Genomic DNA, 18049 nt, shown 5'->3' on the forward strand with positions numbered 1-18049 from the left:
GTACTGGCTTCACCTTGCACTATATTCCCTTATCATGCTTCTGTACACTGTGAACGGCTCGATTGCAATCTTGTATTTACTGACTGGTGGAATGTCAATACATGATTACAATCGGGCCACTCACGGCGCGCGCCAAACGCATTTCACTGCATCTCCGTACACGTGACAATAAACTAAACTTAGGCGGCAGTGATTCTGGAGGATGGATCAACATCACCATCTCACGAGCAATTAAGATCAGGGGATTGTGAGCAAGTGTATCAAAGGAGTGGAAGAGATGAGTCAAATAAACCTACTTGAGGTTGTTTCCAATGCTCCTTCCTCTTCTGTCGTCTCCGCATCCTCGTCGTCTTCTTCCTCTCCGTCGGTCTCCTCCACCCATCTCCCCGGTATTAACCCCGCCGAGTTGTACGAGTTGCACAGGGGCCCCACAATGTGGGTGATGAAGGACTCCTGCAGCTTTGCCAGCTGCGGTGCTGAGCGGTCCATGAACGGACTGATGGGGAGCCCCAGACTGGACTCCTCGTCACCCTGCGCATCAAAGTGAGAGGCGGTTAGGTCCGTCGCCATGTCCCCCCCCTTCACCTCTTCTCCTGCTCACCCCCTTCCTGGTTTCAAGAGGCATTTACGAGGAAGGAGGCGCAGGAGTCTAAAAGCGGTGTAAAAAAGTGTTGAACACTGGCCCATCATCACAGGTACTGAACTCCCTCACCATCCAAAGCCATCGAGAGGATGCGCTGCCTCAAAAAGGCAGCCAATATCACTAAGGACCCACAACACCCTGGCCACGCTCTCATTTCACTCCCACCATCGGGAAGAAGGTGTAAGATTCTGAAAACTGGAATGTCCAGGTTCAGGAACAGCTCCTCCCCAATAACCATCAGGCTATTGCACACTATGCACCCCAACTAAACTTCAAACTAAGAGCTACCTTGGGACTTGGGACATTGTTTTTCTTTTTGCATGATATCGTTTAATTAAAATGTATTGAATTTAATTTTGTTGTTTATTATGCTGTACTATGTTTATATACTTATTGTGCTGCTGCAAGTAAGAATTTCATAGTTCCATTTTGGGCCACATGGCAATAAATCACTCTTGACTCGATCATTCAGCCAATTTGGATTGATAGGGTCATGCAGCATATAAACAGCCCCTTCAGCCTAACTTGCCCATGCCAACCAAGATGTCCCATCTATACTATTCTCACCAGCCTAAGTTTGGCCCATAACCCTCTAAAGCTGCCCTACCCATGTACCTGACCAACTGCCTTTTAAATATTAGACACAAAAAGCAGGAGTAACTCAGCGGGTCAGGCAGCATGCCTGGAGAGAAGGAATGGGTGATGTTTCAGGTCGAGACTCTTCTTCAGACTAGTCAGGGGAAAAGGAAACGAGAGATATAGACAATTATTACAGAGATAAAGAATAATGAATGAAAGATATGCAAAAAGGTAACGATGATAAAGGAAACAGGCCATTGTTGGTTGTTTGTTCGGTGAATATGAGAAGCTGGTGTGACTTGGGTGGGGGAGGGAATGAGAGAGAGGGAATGTTGGGATTCCTTCTTTTTCCAGCATCTGCAGTTCCTTCCTACACATTTTGTCTTTTAAATATTGTTATATATGGTATCGGCCTCAACTACCTCCTCTGGCAGCTCGTTCCATACATCCACCACCTTATGTGTGAAAAAAATGCCCCTCAAGGTTCTTTTTCCTCTCACCTTAAACCCATGGGTTCTGGTTCTTGATTCTCCTCCTCTGGGCAAAAGACTCCGCATTCACCCAATCTATTCCTCTCATTATATTATATATGTTGTTATAGTAACAACATATCTGGATGTGCCTGAAGTGCTCACCATCAATACAATACGAGGCTCATCAAAGCCAGAACCTCCCAAAACAGAAACCTCCTGGAAGCTAAAGAATGGAAACTGCATCTCCTCATGTTCCCCTTTATTTAGACCTGGACGTACATCTCAATTCCATCGCGGATAATTAATCGGTGGTTAAGAAGGTGTATGATGTGCTTGTTTTTATTGGTTGGGCAATTTGGTATAAGACTTAGGGGGCGGCACAGTGGCGCAGCGGTAGAGTTGCCAGAGATCCGGGATCAATCCCGACTACGGGTGCTTACAATATCTGTACGGTGTTTGTATGGGTTTTCTCCAGGTTCTCCCACAGTCCAAAGACATGCGGGTTTGTAGGTTAATTGGCGTTGGTAAAAATGTGTAAATTGTCCATCGTGTTATGATTGTCCCTAGTGTAGTAGGATAGTGCCAGTGTGCGGGGATTGTTGGTCGGCGTGGATTCGGTGGTCCGAAGGACACGTTTCCGTGCTGTATTGCTAAACTAAACTAAGACTCACAGTGCAGCTATATATGACTTTGGTTAGGCCACATTAGGTTTAGATTTAGGGTTTTATTTAATCAAATGTACTGAGGTACGGTGAAAAACATTGTTTTGCACTGTAACCAAATAAATCAGATAATACTATACATGGATACAATCAAGCCAAACTCAAGTACTATAGGTTGATCAAAGGAAACAGGCCATTCGGCCCACTGAGTCCATGCTGACCATCGATCTCCCATGAACGCTAGTTCTATGTTATCCCACTTTCTCATCCACTCCCTGCACACTTGGGACAATTTACAGAGGCCAATTCACCTATAAACCCACATGGCATTAGGATGTGTGAGGAAACCAGAGCACCAGTAGGAAATCCTCAAGGAGAACGAGTAAGCTCCACACAGACAGTGCCAGAGTTCAGAATTGCGAGGCAGCAGCTCCATCAATATACATGTCAAATTGAACCCACCAACCTTCTCATCGGTATCAAAATAGGTGGAACTCATTTAAGAGCAATGTGTCAATTTAAGGCATATTACTAACCTGTTCGTAAAACTCATTGACTATGCCTTCCGTCCATTTCAAATGAAGCTCCTTGCATTTGGCGGGCCCATTGATGTCAGCGAGTTTAATGCACATTTGACAAACCAACAAACGATCGTTTTCATTTGCCCAGTCAATGCCTGGCCCCACCTCCTCATTCACCTGTGGTGATGCAAGGAAATACATTACTAATTCAATATTCAACAGCATAAAAAACATAAGGTTATCACTGATATATAAAAAGTCTTGAAAACAGTTAAGAAAACGTTCTCTCCAAGAAAACGACTTTGAATGCCGCGTGTGAAAAGGATCTGTAGAATGAACTGTGAAATAGCCTAAATGCAATGACAAAACACTGCAGATGCTGGTTTATACCGAAGATTATACCGCTACGGTCAGGCAAACGCCTCCGTTGCCATGCAGTGAGAACGGAGAGGTTGAGAAGGAGTTTCTTCCCAGAGGCAATTCGGACTGTAAATGCCTTTCTCACCAGGGACTAACTGTACAGAACGTTTTTCCTTCTATTATTTATTATGTAAAATAATATGTGTGTTATGATTGTGTTTATAATTTGTTTGGTTGTTTTGTTGTTCCGCGAGCATTGCCACTTTCATTTCACTGCACATCTCGTATGTGTATGTGACAAATAAACTTGACTTGACTTGACTTGACTTGACTTGAAGATTGACACAAAGTGCTGGAGTAACTCAGCGGATCACATGGATGAACATAGATAGACAATGTTTCCTTCTTCAGGCTCCCAAAGAAGGTTCCTGTCCCGAAACGTCACAAGAAAGGTTCCAACCCAAAACATCACCCATCCATGTTCTCCAGAGATGCCGCCTGAGTTACTCCAGCACGTTGTGTCTATTCTCGGATGTCAAGTAGCAAATAAAGAAATGTTATTGTAATCCCATCACAATCAATGTGGGGCCTCGGGGCCACATAGCAATTGTGAATGTAGTTACAAAGAACTGCAGATGCTGGTTAATACACAAAAGGACTCAAAGCGCTGGAGTAACCCAGCGGGTCAGGCAGCATCTCTGGAGAACATGGATAGCTGACGTTTCGGGTCGGGACACTTCTTTTGGCGTGGAGAACTGCAGATGCCGATTTTCAAATAAGACACAAAATGCTGGAGGAATGCAGTGGGTCAGGCAGCATCTGAGTGATGCAACCCATTCTGTCAGCTGTCTGTGTATGTCTCTGGGACCATGTGAAGCTCCACTGGAAAATATTGATCAACTTGTGATATGATTACCAACACATTTTATCAGCACATTCTACTGCACACTTACAATGCAAAAATAACACCCACATTAACAATGTACTTTGTGTTAAAACATGAACAGTATGTTGAGAACAAAAAAAAACTGTGGGAGGAACTGAGTGGGCAATGTTTGTTTAGACATTAGACTTTTACTTTAGAGATAGAGTACACCAGTCCCTTTCCTACACACGAGGGACAATTTACAATTTTACCAAAGCCAATTATCCTACAAATCTGTACGTCTTTGGAGTGTGGGAGGAAACCAGAGCTCCCAGAGAAAACCCACGTGGTCCCATGGAGAACGTACAAAACCATGCTGCAGTAATTCAGCAGGTCAGGCAGCACCTCTGCAGTAATTCAGCAGGTCAGGCAGCACCTCTGGAGAACATGGATAGGCAACGTTTCATTGGGACGCTGCTTCAGACTCCTAAAACAACCCAAAACGTAACCTGGTCATGTTCTCCAGGGATGCTTCCTGATCTGCTGTTAGTTTAGTTTAGTTTAGATCAGGGGTTGGGGAACCTGCGGCCTTCTAGGCCATTAAGTGCGGCCTTTTGAATGAATCCAAATTTTGTAGAACAAATCCTTTTATTTTTATTAGTATGTTTTTGTTTGTCTTTTATTATTTTTTATTTTAATCTTAAATTGAACGTATTTAAAATACTAAAGAGTAAAAGAAGGTTCAAAAACATAATCCTCCCCGACTGATGGCCTCAATTAAAAAAAGTTAGTCATGAGGGCTGTTTTAACAAAATAATGTACATTTTGAAGTATGTCTAATTGAACTTTCTTGGATGCGGCCTTATTGGATTACAGCTAACTTAATGTGGCATTCCAACATAAAAAGGTTCCCCACCCCTGGTTTAGATTACATAGAAACATAGAAACATAGAAATTAGGTGCAGGAGTAGGCCATTCGGCCCTTCGAGCCTGCACCGCCATTCAATATGATCATGGCTGATCATCCAACTCAGTATCCCGTACCTGCCTTCTCTCCATACTTTTGTTACTTTTGTTTACGTTGATTACTTTTGTTCAGATTAGTTTAGTTTAGTTTGGTTTGGTTTAGTTTAGTTCAGTTCAGTTTAGTTTAGAGATACAGCAATGGAAACAGGCCCTTCGGTCCACCAAGTCCATGCCGATCATCGATCACCTATTCACACTACTTTTGTGTTATCCCATTTTTCATCCATTCCCTACACACTAGGGGCAATTTTACTCCAGTATATACGGTTCTTGTTCCAATCAATATATCTATCTGTGCATTACATTAACAGATAACGTATATTAACAGCATGGAGTCGACATTGGCAAGGTGGCCTGTGCATTACTGAAATAAATTCTGCACATATTTATTGCAGTATATTGATATATGGAGTTCATCATTGTTCAGTGCATAAGCACCACGTTCTGTGCAGACACGGAACAAATAGTCTTTTTTCATTTCCAGTATCACAGCCACAAACATTTGTTGGCATCTAACACTAGTAAATTAATTGCTGCACATATAACCTGTATTAAAACGTACAAGAATCTAGATGACTACATCATTTTCATTGTCTAGAGGAATTCTCCCAGATTGTGTCCCAGTTCATTGGGTAAAACTGAAATCCTGTTCCAACTACATTTGCCTGCACAATCCCCCTCATAGTATGAAACAAGAAATTGCAGAGTTGTGGTCATAGAAGGCTTGGGCTCGATGGGCCGAAGGGCCTGTTTCCCTGCTGTAGAACTAAACTAAACTGCATTAAACCAAGTGTGCATTTAAATGACTGGACTCTTCATCATCGAGGGGTAGTCTTATGCAGTTATATATTGAAATGACTTTAAACTCTTTAGGAAACATTAAAGTATTTGAAAATGTTTATTTGAAAAGTTTCTTTGTTTGAAATGTTTCTTTGAAATCTTTGAAAAAGACTGATGATTCCACTGATGACCTTTAGTTTAGTTTATTGCCATCACATGTACCGAGATTCAGTGAAAAGGTTATGTTTCATTGCTAAACAGTCAAAGAAAAGACTATGCACGATTACAATCAAGCTGTGTACAGATAAAGGATAAAGGGCACAGCATTTAGTGCAAGGTAAAGTCCAATAAAGTTTGAATGAAGATAGCTCAAAGGTCTCCAATGAGGTAGACGGGAGGTCAGGACTGCACTCTGTCAGGTGAGAGGATGGTTCAGTTGCCTGATAACAGCTGGGAAGAATCTGTCCCCGAATCTGGAGGTGCGCATTATCACGCTTCTGTACCTCTTGCCTGATGGGAGAGGGGAGAAAAGGGAATGACCGGGGTAAGACTGGCTGGCCGTTCATTACGTTGGTGGCCTTGCTGAGGCAGCGTGAAGTGTAGATGGAGTCAATGGAAGGGAGGTTGTTAGTTTGCGGGCTACAATTCTCTGCAATTTTTGCGGTCTTGGATGGAGCAGTTCCCAAACCATGCATCCCAATAAAATGCTTTCTACGGTGCGTCTGTACAAGTTGGTGAGATGGAATAGTGAATTTGTTGACTATTCCATCCAACAATTTGTCAGCGGAGTGATCTGTCCTTGTGTGGGCACATTTTCTAATTCTTTCAGAGCATTTAAGACAATAGATTTTCACTGAACTGCATGCAAAAAATGAATTTTACTGTACCTAAGTATGTGTAACAATAAAGTACAGATTATAGAAACAAAGAACTGCAGATGCTGATTATTACACAAAATGGCACGGTGCTGGAATAACTCAGAATGTCAGGAAGCATCTCTGGAGAACATGGACAGGACAGGTGATGTTTCGGGTCGGGTGCAGACCATGTGGCTATTCATAAGCCTCTTAAATGCCTCGATTAACACAGAGCTGAAGGTCCGAAGAAAGGTCCCGACTTGAAACGCCTCCAGCGATGCTGCCGAATCTGCGGAGCCACTACAACACTTTGTGCCCTTTTAACAATAAAGTACTGGAACCAATTCTTCAGTGGGGCTTTATTGCCACAGATGCATTGCACAGTGAGATTCTTTTCGCATAGATCACACATGCAAAAAGAATGCATGTAGATAAATGTGAGGTTATCCACTTTGGTGGCAAAAGCTTGGGGCAGATTATTGTCTCAAAGGGGTTAGGTTAGGTAAGGGGGAGGTGCAGCGAGACCTGGGTGTCATTGTACACCAGTCACTGAAAGTTGGCGTGCTGGTACAGCAGGCAGTGAAGAAAGCTAATGGAATGTTAGCCTTCATAACAAGAGAATTTCAGTATTGGAGTAAAGAGGTTCCTTCTGCAGTTGTATAGGGCTCTGGTAAGTCCACATCTGGAGTATTCTGTACAGTTTTGGTCTCCTAATTTGAGGAAGGACATCCTTGTGATTGAGGCAGTGCAGCGTAGGTTCACGAGATTGATCCCTGGGATAGCGGGACTGTCATGTGAGGAAAGATTGAAAAGACTAGGCTTGTATTCACTGGAGTTCTTATAGAAACATATAAAATTATAAAAGGACTGGACTAGCCAGATGCAGGAAAAATGTTCCCCAGTGTTGGGCGAGTCCAGAACCAGGGGCCACAGTCTTAGAATAAAGGGGAGGCCATTTAAGACTGAGGTGAGAAAAATCTTTTTCACCCAGAGAGTTGTGAATTTGTGGAATTCCCTGCCACAGAGGGCAGTGGAGGCAAATCACTGGATGGATTTAAGAGAGAGTTAGACAGAGCTCTAGGGGCTAGTGGAATCAAGGGATATGGGGAGAAGGCAGGCACGGATTATTGATTGGGGACGATCAGCCATGATCACAATGAATGGCGGTGCTGGCTCGATGGGCCGAATGGCCTCCTCCTGCAACTATTTTCCATGTTTCTATGCATGGGCAGCCATATTTTGGCACCATTTACAAAAAGTCCAAAGTCCGGTCCATGTGCTCGATGTACTGAAGCAGCTCCGAATCATTGAATCACTAACTTAGAATCACGGAGTCACGGTGGAAACAGGCCCTCGCCCAACTTGCCCACACCGACCATTTACACTACTCCCACCTGACCACGTTTGGCCCATGTCACTTCAGACCTATCCTATCCATGTACATGTCTAATTGGTTCTCAAACGTTGCAATAGTCCCAGCCTCAACTACCTCCTCTGGCAGCTTGTTCCATACACCCACCACCCTTTGTGTGAAAAGGTTACTGCTCGGATTCATATTAAATCTTTCCCACCCTCATCTTAAACCTATGTCCTCTGGTTCTCGATTCCCCTACTCTGGGCAAAATAGACTCTACCCGATCTATGATTTTGCTACATACCGAATGCAGATCACTAAAGGCTACCAGAACCCTTCAAATGAACTGTGTCGTAACTCAATCAGATGCAAGCAGGTTACCTTGGCATTGAACTCTGCGAGAAAGTCAAAGTGTTTCTTAAGATCCGTGGCCAATATGGCCTCAATGACAAGAAACCGGAACCGCTTGAATTCGACGTGATCCAAGTTGACCAGGAAGTTGTACTCTTGTTGCGACATGAACAGGTTCCAGGCTGAGGCAGCGTGATGGTTCTCCAGCACCGAGCGGTCGTTGTATAGAACGGCCTGCAATCAAAACACAACTCAAGTCAGCCGTCGAACCCACGTGTGTATGACAGGGGTGAGGTTTACGTTCACCTCTGTGTCATAGAGTCGTAGAGCGTGGACATAGACCCTTCGGCCCAACTTGCCCACACAGACCAACATGCCCCATCTACACTAGTCCCACCTGCCTGCGTTTGAACCATATCCCTCTAAACCTGCCTAAATGTTTTTTATACGTGGTGATAGATCCAGCTTAAATGTTGTGATAGTACCTGCAAAGGCCTGCCAGGGCTTCAGAACATCATCCCGGCTGGCACCTAAAGGCTTGTCCCACTTCGGCGTTATTTGCACGTCAATTACGCGACATAATTTATGCGTCACGACCCCGACGCGACATCATTTACGCATCACATGCGCGTCGTGATGCGCGCATGGCTCGTGGTGAGAGACGTCGTGATGCGCGCATGGCTCGTGGTGAGAGACGTGGTGATGCGCGCATGGCTCGTGGTGAGAGACGTGGTGATGCGCGCATGGCTCGTGGTGAGAGACGTCGTGATGCGCGCATGGCTCGTGGTGAGAGACGCCGTGATGCGCGCATGGCTCGTGGTGAGACGTGGTGACGTAGGCAGTGACGCGCGGTCACGCGCAGCGCCCCAGGATTTCGGGATTCACAAAATCTTCGCGCCCCACCTGCGTGATGCGCAAATGACGCCCAAGTGGGACAGGCCCTTAACATGACGCAAATCAACAGAGGAGACACGGTGGGGCAGAGGTAGTCCTGCTGCCTTACACCGCCATAGACCCGGGTTCTATCCTGACTACAGGTGTTGTCTGTATGTTCTCCCTGTGACCGCGTGTGTTTTCTCCGGGTGCTCCAGATTCCCCCCCACACTCCAAAGACGTGCAGGTTTGTAGGTTAATCGCTTTTGTAAATTCTCCCTAACGTGCAGGAAAGAACCGGTATCTGGGACTCAGTGGGCTGAAGGGCCTGTTTCCATGCTGTATTTCTAAATTAAATGAAAGAATAGGGTGAATGCAGGTTCATGAAGGACTTCAGGTTTCCTGCACTTGTTTGTGGTTATGAAGTTATTGAATTTGTTGAGTTTATCATATGTAATCTGTGTCTATTGCGTTTAAAGGCCTGTTATGCTGCTGCAAGTACAAATGTCATTGTTCCGTTAGTACATATGACAATTAAACACTCTTAACTCTTGAGTTAGCTCGGATGATGGTGGCTCCTTGACATTTTGTTTCAAAGTGTCCTGGAATCTTTTTATTGTTTCATCTAAGAACAGAGACTCCTTTCGGAACAGCACAATAGAGACAATCTGTGTTCATAAGTTACTTAACAGGAACTGAAACCTCATGAGGAAAGACTTCTGCACACGAGTCATGCATTTCACAAGAGCTTTTTGCAAAGATTTTGTTCAGATTTATTTTTAACATTCACTAACCTCGTGAAAGACTTTACTTTAGTTTAGAGACACAGCATCGAAACAGGCCCTTCGGCCCACCAAGTCCGCAACGACCAGTGGCCCCCGCACATTAACACTATCCTACACACACTAGGGACAATTTACATTTATACCAAGCCAATTAACCTACAAACCTGCACGTCTTTGGTGTGTGGGAGGAAACCGAAGATCTCGGAGAAAACCCACGCAGGTCACGGGGTGAACTGAACGTAACGAAAGTAAAACTGACCTTGACGTCTGGTGCTGCAAGGATGGGGGGGTCAGTTGAGATACTGTGCTGGCTTCAGTTTGAGTTTAGATTATTGTCACGTGTACCGAGGTACAGTGAAAAGCTTTTGTGGCATGCTAACCAGTCGGTCGAAAGACAATACATGATTACAATCAAGCCATCCACAGTTTACAGATAAATGATAAAGAGAATAACATAATTAACATTTAGTGCAAGGTAAAGTCCAGTGAAGTCTGATCAAAGATAGTCCGAGGGTCTCCATTGAGGTCGATTGTAGCTCAGGACTGCTCTCTGGTTGTTGGTTGGATGGTTCAATGGTTTGATAGCTGTGAAAACTGTCCCTGAATCTGGAGGTGTGCGTTTTCACACTTCTGTACCTTTCACCTGGGGAGAGGGGAGAAGAGGGAGTGGCTGGATTGTGACTCATCCTTGATAATGCTGCTGGCCTTGCCGAGGCGGGTCGGGTACTTTTCGGCGCTGCCGTTCCGGCGCCGTTGTTTTGGCACCACTGTTTCGGCTCCGCTGTTTCAATAGGTGAATAGGTGAATTATGCCACTGTGTGCCCTCTTGTCTCTGGGCAAATCCGAAAGCTTAAAAAAACTGCAACATTCTTTTCTCCATGATCTATCTATGAAGGTAAGCAGTCGGAAGCTCAAACAGTCCCATGTTGTGCTTCAACTTTAGAGTTAATGACAGTCATTTTTGGGGGGTTTACAGTCACTGAGAAGCTTGATTGAAAATCTCTGCTTTTAACCTTGGCCCTCTCAATAAAGTAGCATGATGATAATGGTGCAACGTGTTAATCAGAGACTAGCCAAAAATATTTTTGCCCTAAGTTTCCAGTCCATATTATTGCATGAATTTACCGAGAGGTCAGGGTCTCTGTTGCCAGTGGAAGTTTTTACAAAAATATTCTTTAATAATTTAATGCAAGAAACAGAGGCAATTGTAAAGTGGCAACAAGAATATCCTTTCTTACCAGTGTCAGAAAGGAAGTTCTTGTAGGAATTAGCAAAAGATCGGCGCCTGCAAAACGGAGGCGCCGAAACGGAGGCGCCGATACAACGGTGCCGAAACAGCGGCGCCAAATGGTACCATTCCGTGCCGAGGCAGCTTGAGGTGTAAATGAAGTCAATGGAAGGGAGGTTGGTTTGTGTGATGGTCTAGACTGAAACGAGGGATGTATTCTGGAGGTGGGATTGTAACATTTGTTGGAGGGACAAACAGATATGGGGAGATCAGGGACATTCAAACACAGTGATCAATATGTTTTCTCGAGGAAATAACATGTAACTGTGCAATGATTTGGGAACTGATTAACAAGGACTGAACTAATGGATTGTTCGACCTTGATGTGAACTCATCTTCCAAGTCACTGTCCAAACAGAATTCAAAACTATGTGTGTGGGGAGGGGGGGGGGTTCCCGTCCAGGGTTCAAATCCTGCGTTGACCAGAAGCAGAAATGACACAGTTCCGTTTAAATTAGTCGTTTAAATTTTGAGATGGTTGCACATTAACTTTGGAAGAGGAAGGTCGAGGATCTACAAACCTGTCTTCATCGTGGGATAGTGGTGGAGAGAGTCAAAAACTTCAAATTCCTGGGCGTGCATATCTCCGAAGATCTATCCTGGACCCAGCACATTAATGCAATCATAAAGAAAGCCCCTTGAACCTTTCTCTACGCTCTTGAAGATCTACTGGTGTACAGCAGAGAGAATATTGACTGGTTGCTTCAAGGCCTTGTTCAGCAACTTGGAATGAAGAAGATTGCAAAAAGTGGTGGACACTGCCCGGTCCATCACGGGTACTGGCCTCCCCACCATCGCAGGGATCGACAGGAGGCGCTTCCTCAAAAAGGCAGCCAGCATCATCAGAGACCCACACCACTCTGACCACACTCAATTCACTCCTGCCTTTAGAAAAAGGGCATAGGAGTCTGAAAACTGTAATGTCCAGTTTCAGGAGCAGCTTCTTTTCAATTCAATTCAACTTTAATGTCATCGCACAAATACAAGTATGAGTACAACAAAATGCAGTTTTGCGTCAGTCTGTAGTAGTTGTGCATAAAGAAATAAAAAAAAATAGAAAGAGAGAAGATACAGAATAATCAAAAAATACAGAATAATTAAACAATGGAGACGGAGGGACTGGAGAAATCTATCGGCGGGACTCCGAGTTCAGCAGTGTAATTTTATTATTGTAGAAGCTGTTCCTCATCCTACTAGTACGTGACCTGAGGCTCCTGTACCGCCTCCCTGATGGGAATAGGGCAAACAGTCCATGGTTGGGGTGTGAGGGGTCTTTGATGATCTTCCCAGCCCATCTCAGACACCGTTTTCGCAGGGAGCGGGGGCAACGATGATGTGCCCACCCGTTGTAGTGCCTTCCTGTCCACAGCAGTGCAGCTGCTGACCATACCGTGAAAAGGTGGTCAGGATACTCTCTATGACTAAACGTTGAGGATCACAGGTGGCTTTCTTGACTCTCAGTCAAGGCGCTGCATCAGCTTGGAGGTGTTGAGGGACCAACAGATTCCGAGATATTACTCTTCCCTACAGTCAGGCAAATTACAACTTCCAAATAAATTCTGGAATATTGCGTTGGGGGAAACGGGTTGCGTTGGGGGACCAGGCCTTCCCTGTGGCAGGGACCCAACGAGTCCCACTTGGTCCAGTCTGACATTAAAACATTCTTGACTCTTGATCACTGCACTCTAGTCAAGCCAAGCCAATTTTATTTCTATAGCACATTTAAAAACAACTCTCGTCGACCAAAGTACTTTACATTAGTGCAGGAACTAACGTTATACAAACAGTGGTACATAGATCAACAATACATAAATACATACATACAGCGCTCCCTCAGAGGACCTCAAGAAAGGCTTGAGAGTAGAAATAAATTTTAAGTCAAGACTTAAAAGAGTTGATGGAGGGGGCAGTTCTGATGGGAGGAGGGATGCAGTTCCATAGTCTACGTGCTGCAACCGCAAAAGCGCGGTCGCCCCTGAGCTTATGCCGAGACCGCGGGATGTTCAGTAAACCCAAGTCAGCCGATCTGAGGGACCTGGAAGTGGCATGGTGGGAAAGCAGATTTTTAATGTAGGTGGGGGCAAGCCCGTTAAGGGCTTTGTAAACAAAAAGGAGCTTGAAATTGATTGGGAATCGCACTGGGAGCCAGTGGAGAGAGGCCAGGATCGGGGCGATGTGGTCCCTTTTTCGGGTGCCTGTCAGGAGTCTCGCTACGGCATTTTGGACCAATTGCAGGTGGGACAGGGATGATTGGCTGATGCCAGTGTAAAGGGAGTTGCAATAATTAAGACGGGAGGAGATAAATGAGTGGATGATCATTTCGAAGTCGTCAAGTCGGAGGAAAGGTTTTATTTAAAGCCTTCTCACAGTGGAGCAGCTAATAGAGATGTTGCTTGACCCACTGAGTTCCTGCAGCACTTTAACTCAGGATTCAGGCATCTGCTGTCTCTTGTGATTCTACTCACACTCCTTCCTCCTGTTGCTGAGATCACATTGATGTGCATGCAAGGACGGCAGAATGCCTTACAGCGCGTAGGATAGTGCTAGTGAACTAGTGAACGGGTGATCGTTGGTCGGCGCGGATTTGGTGGTCCAAAGCTGTATCTCAAAATTTGGTTTCTGCGCTGTATCTCAAAAGCTTAAAGGCATTGAGTTCTAATCGGCTTCTGTTGATGTCAAATCAGCATGACTTGCTGATTCTGGTTAAAAAGACAACTGTTCTTCACCTGCTCTGCTGCATCTCAATTATTCAGGAGGTGCGGCTGAAGAACAGATACAATTTTAAACCTTTTTCAAAGTTATTGGGTGGGTGTCTGGTAATTCCTTGCCTGACGCCCTTGCTAAGGCACACCAGTCTCTGCAGTAAATCTGGATCCATAAAGGGCCGGTCCCACTTACGCGACCTTTACAGGCGACTGCCGGCACCCGTGATAGGTCGCCGAAGTTTTCAACATGTTGAAAATTCGGCGGCAACCAGAAAGACGCTACGACTCTTTGGAGACCTCTCACAACCATACAGGCGACCCCTGGCGACATGTCAGCCCCTATGGTTGTGTACATTGGTATTCATTGGTCAGGGCATTAAGTATAGAAGTTGGGAAGTTACATTGCAGTTGTACAAAATGTTTGTGAGGCCACATTTGGGGCATTGTATGTAGATTTGGTCACCTAATGAAGGATGTGATTAAGCTGGAAAGAGTGCAGAGAAGATTTACGAGATGTTGTCAGGATGTGCGGGCCCGTGCTATAGAGAGTAGTTGGGCAAGCTTGGACTTAATTCTTTGTAGTGCAAGATAATAAGGGATGAGGTGTATACAGCTATGAGGGGAATAGACAGGGATAAATGCACAGATTTGCTTACACCAGGAATCAAGAACCAAAGGACATAGGTTAAAGATGAGAGGAGAAAGATATAATAGAACCCTGAGGCACAACCTATTTCACACAGAGAAGCGGTGGGTATTTGGACAAGCAATTGAGGCAGGTGCAATAATGACATTTAAACTATGCTTGGACATGTACATGGATAGGAAATGTTTAGGATATATGCAAAAATGCGGGAAAATGGGACTATCTTAGATGGGGTATTTTGGTCGGCATGGACGAGTTGGGCTGAAGGGCCTGTTTCCGTGCTGTATGACTCTCTGACTGTGCCACCAACTATGCAGGACTCGCTCGGCCATCTCAGACCGGATTATAATGCAACACTTCCGAGGAAGATAGTTCAAGTGTGTGGAGATTGCTGGTCGGTGGGCCGAAGGGCTAGTTTCCCTGCTGTATCTCTAAACAACAAAATTAGTGTCGCTAATCCATCTTAAAGAGGTACCCAACAAATGTTGGCAACTCCATCTTAAAGGGGCACGACCATTGGTGCCAACCTGGTCAGGGTTCAAACTCCACACCCAACCAGTATGTTCTATGTGATACATACCTGTGGTGCACTGGTAGCCACGAGAAAGGCATTGGTCCTTCCTGGGTGGTCGTAATCATGCATGGCGGCAGCGACATAGAGGGCCATCAGCTCCAGGGCAGGGACATTGGCGATCACACAGCCGTACCTGTCCTCCGTCACACTGTAGGTCTTCGATATGGCAAACCCCATGTGTCCGTGAGTGATCCCACTGTCTGAATCTGAACAAATAATTGACAAAGAATTGTAATACAGTCGTGCAACGTGTGGAAACAGACCCTTCGGCCCATCTTGGCCATGCTGTCCAAGATGCTCCCGTCTACACTAGTCCCACCTGCCCGTGTTTGGCCCATATCCCTCTAAGCTTTTCCAATCTGTGCATCTGTCCAAATGTCTTTTAAATGTATAAATTGTACCTGGTGTGTAGGATTGGGCTAGTGTTCGGGGAACGCTGATTAGCGCTGACTCAATGGGCCGAAGAGCCTGCACCTCTAAACTAAACTGAACTAAACTAAACTGGAGGAAACCCAAGCAGCCACAAGAAGAAACTGCAGGCTCCATACAGACAACGCCCGAGGTCGGGATAGAACCCAGGTCTCTGTTATTGTGAGGCAGCAATGTTATTGTGCAGCCCTCTCTCACTGCTCAGGTTAAATCCTTGCTAATCCTACAAGAGGTTTTCTAAGAACCTCTGAGCAGTAACGCTGGCTGTACAAAGTTGCGTGTTATTAATAACTATGTTCTTACATTCACAGATAATTGCACCATCTACTGTCAACAAGCTGCAAAGGGGGTATAAGAGACTATTAACCATAGTGCTAACAAGTGTGAAGGTGGTGGAGAGGAGGAAACTTTCTCTAACCTTTTTGTAAAAGTACATAAGCTCCACAGTGAGGAAAGGTGCGGACACCGCAAAACAAAAAGATCGTAGAGATTAGATTGGAAACTGGGAGAACGGGAGTGAAAGTAGCTTACAAACCGTCCTGTGACGGAAGGAACTGTAGATGCTGGATTAAACCGAAGATAGACACAAAATGCTGGAGTAACTCAGCGGAACAGGCAGCATCTCTGGATAGAAGGAATGGGTGACGTTTTGTGTTGAGACCCTTCTTCAGACGATAAACCATCCTTTATCTCTTGGTGGCACAAGGAACTGCAGATGCTGCAGTGGACAATCAGAACCTTTTTCCCAGGATGGAAATATCAGAGACTAGGGGACGTCGCTTTAAGGTGATAGGGGCAAAGTTTAAAGGGGATGTGCAGGGTGGGTTTTTTTTTAACATAAGTTGGCAAGTGCCTGGAACACACTTCCGGAGGTGGTGGTGTGGGCAAGTACAACCAGGGTGGGACAAATTCAGCCCATCGAGTCTACTCCGCTATTTGATCACGGCTGATCTATTTTGCCCTTTCAACCCCATTCTCCTGCCTTCACCCTGTTTCGTTGTACATGGTTCATGTTACAATGACAATAAAGAAACTATTCTATAAAGAAACTATTCTATGACGCCTTTGCAAATCAATGACCTATCAATCTCTGCTTTACAAATACCCAATGTGACGGTCAATATTTTCATTGGTCAGAAGAATTAGTGTGATTGAACATTTACATCTGACAGATCTAAGGGAAATTAATTTAATTTAGTTTAGTGATACAGCATGGAAACAGGCCCTTCGGCCCACCAAATCCGTGCCAACCAGCGATCCCCGCACACTAACACTATCCTACACACACAAGGGTAATTTTACAATATTACCAAAGCCAATTAACCTGCAAATCTGCGTGTTTTTTGAGCGTGGGAGGAAATAGGAGCATCCTGAGAAAACCCAGGTCACACACGGTTTCAGACAGCACGGAAACAGGCCCAACTCATCCATACTGACCAACATGCCCCATCTACACTACTCCCACTGGCCTGCATTTGGCCCAAATCCCTCTGAATCCTGACTTTCGGTGCTATCTGTACGGAGTTTGTATATTCTCCCTGTGAATGTGTGGGTTTTCTCCGGATGCTCCAATTTCCTCCCACACTCCAAAGATGTACACAAAATGCTGGGGTAACTCAGTGGGACAGGCAGCATCTCTGGATAGAAGGAATGAGTGACATTTCTGGGTCTGAAGAAGGGTCTAGTCCCGAAACATCACCCACTCCTTCTATCCAGAGATGCTGCCTGTTCTGCTGAGTTACTCCAGTATTTTGTGTCTATCTTCGGTGTAAACCAGCATCTGCAGTTCCTTCATACACCAAAGATCTCCAGGCTTGTAAGTTCATTGGCTTCGGTAAAAAAAAATTCAAATCGTCCCTAGTGTGACTTGCTTGTATAATCTATCTGAAGAAGGGTCTCGACCCGAAACGTTGCCTATTTCCTTCGCTCATAGATGCTGCTTCACCCGCTGAGTTTCTCCAGCATTTTTGTCTACCTTCTATAATCTATCATATATTTTTCATCACACTTTACAGTATAGAGAGAAGTTGGATTGTTAGATTGGTCGGATTAGATTGTTTTCTCTGGAGAATCGTAGCCTGAGGGGGAGACCTGCTGAAAGTGTAAAAAAATATGAGAGACAAAGATATGGTAGACAGTCAGAACCTTTTTTCCCAGGATGGAAAAGCCTAGGTTTAAGGTGTGAGGGGCAGAGTTTAAAGGAGATGTACGGGGCAAACTTTTTACACAGACGATACTGGGTGCCTGGAACGTGGTGTTGCTGGACGTTTGTTGGGGC

The 18049-nt window shown here is 45.0% G+C and overlaps 1 protein-coding gene across 3 annotated transcripts in view; it reads right to left on the reverse strand.

The window, feature by feature from the left end:
- The window catches only part of pde3a (phosphodiesterase 3A, cGMP-inhibited), a 328346-nt gene that overhangs the window by 10991 nt on the left and 299306 nt on the right, over window positions 1-18049 (reverse strand). For all 3 annotated transcript variants that reach the window (XM_055652876.1, XM_055652875.1, XM_055652877.1), the window contains 4 exons: window positions 15349-15548; window positions 8502-8705; window positions 2894-3055; window positions 297-531 (listed from right to left, as the gene is read on the reverse strand). In XM_055652876.1, the coding sequence (XP_055508851.1) occupies window positions 297-531; window positions 2894-3055; window positions 8502-8705; window positions 15349-15548 (801 nt within the window). The remainder of the gene's footprint in view (window positions 1-296; window positions 532-2893; window positions 3056-8501; window positions 8706-15348; window positions 15549-18049) is intronic.

Source organism: Leucoraja erinacea, chromosome 22 (assembly GCF_028641065.1).
Source record: "Leucoraja erinacea ecotype New England chromosome 22, Leri_hhj_1, whole genome shotgun sequence".
In the NCBI taxonomy this organism is placed as follows: Eukaryota; Metazoa; Chordata; class Chondrichthyes; order Rajiformes; family Rajidae; genus Leucoraja; species Leucoraja erinaceus.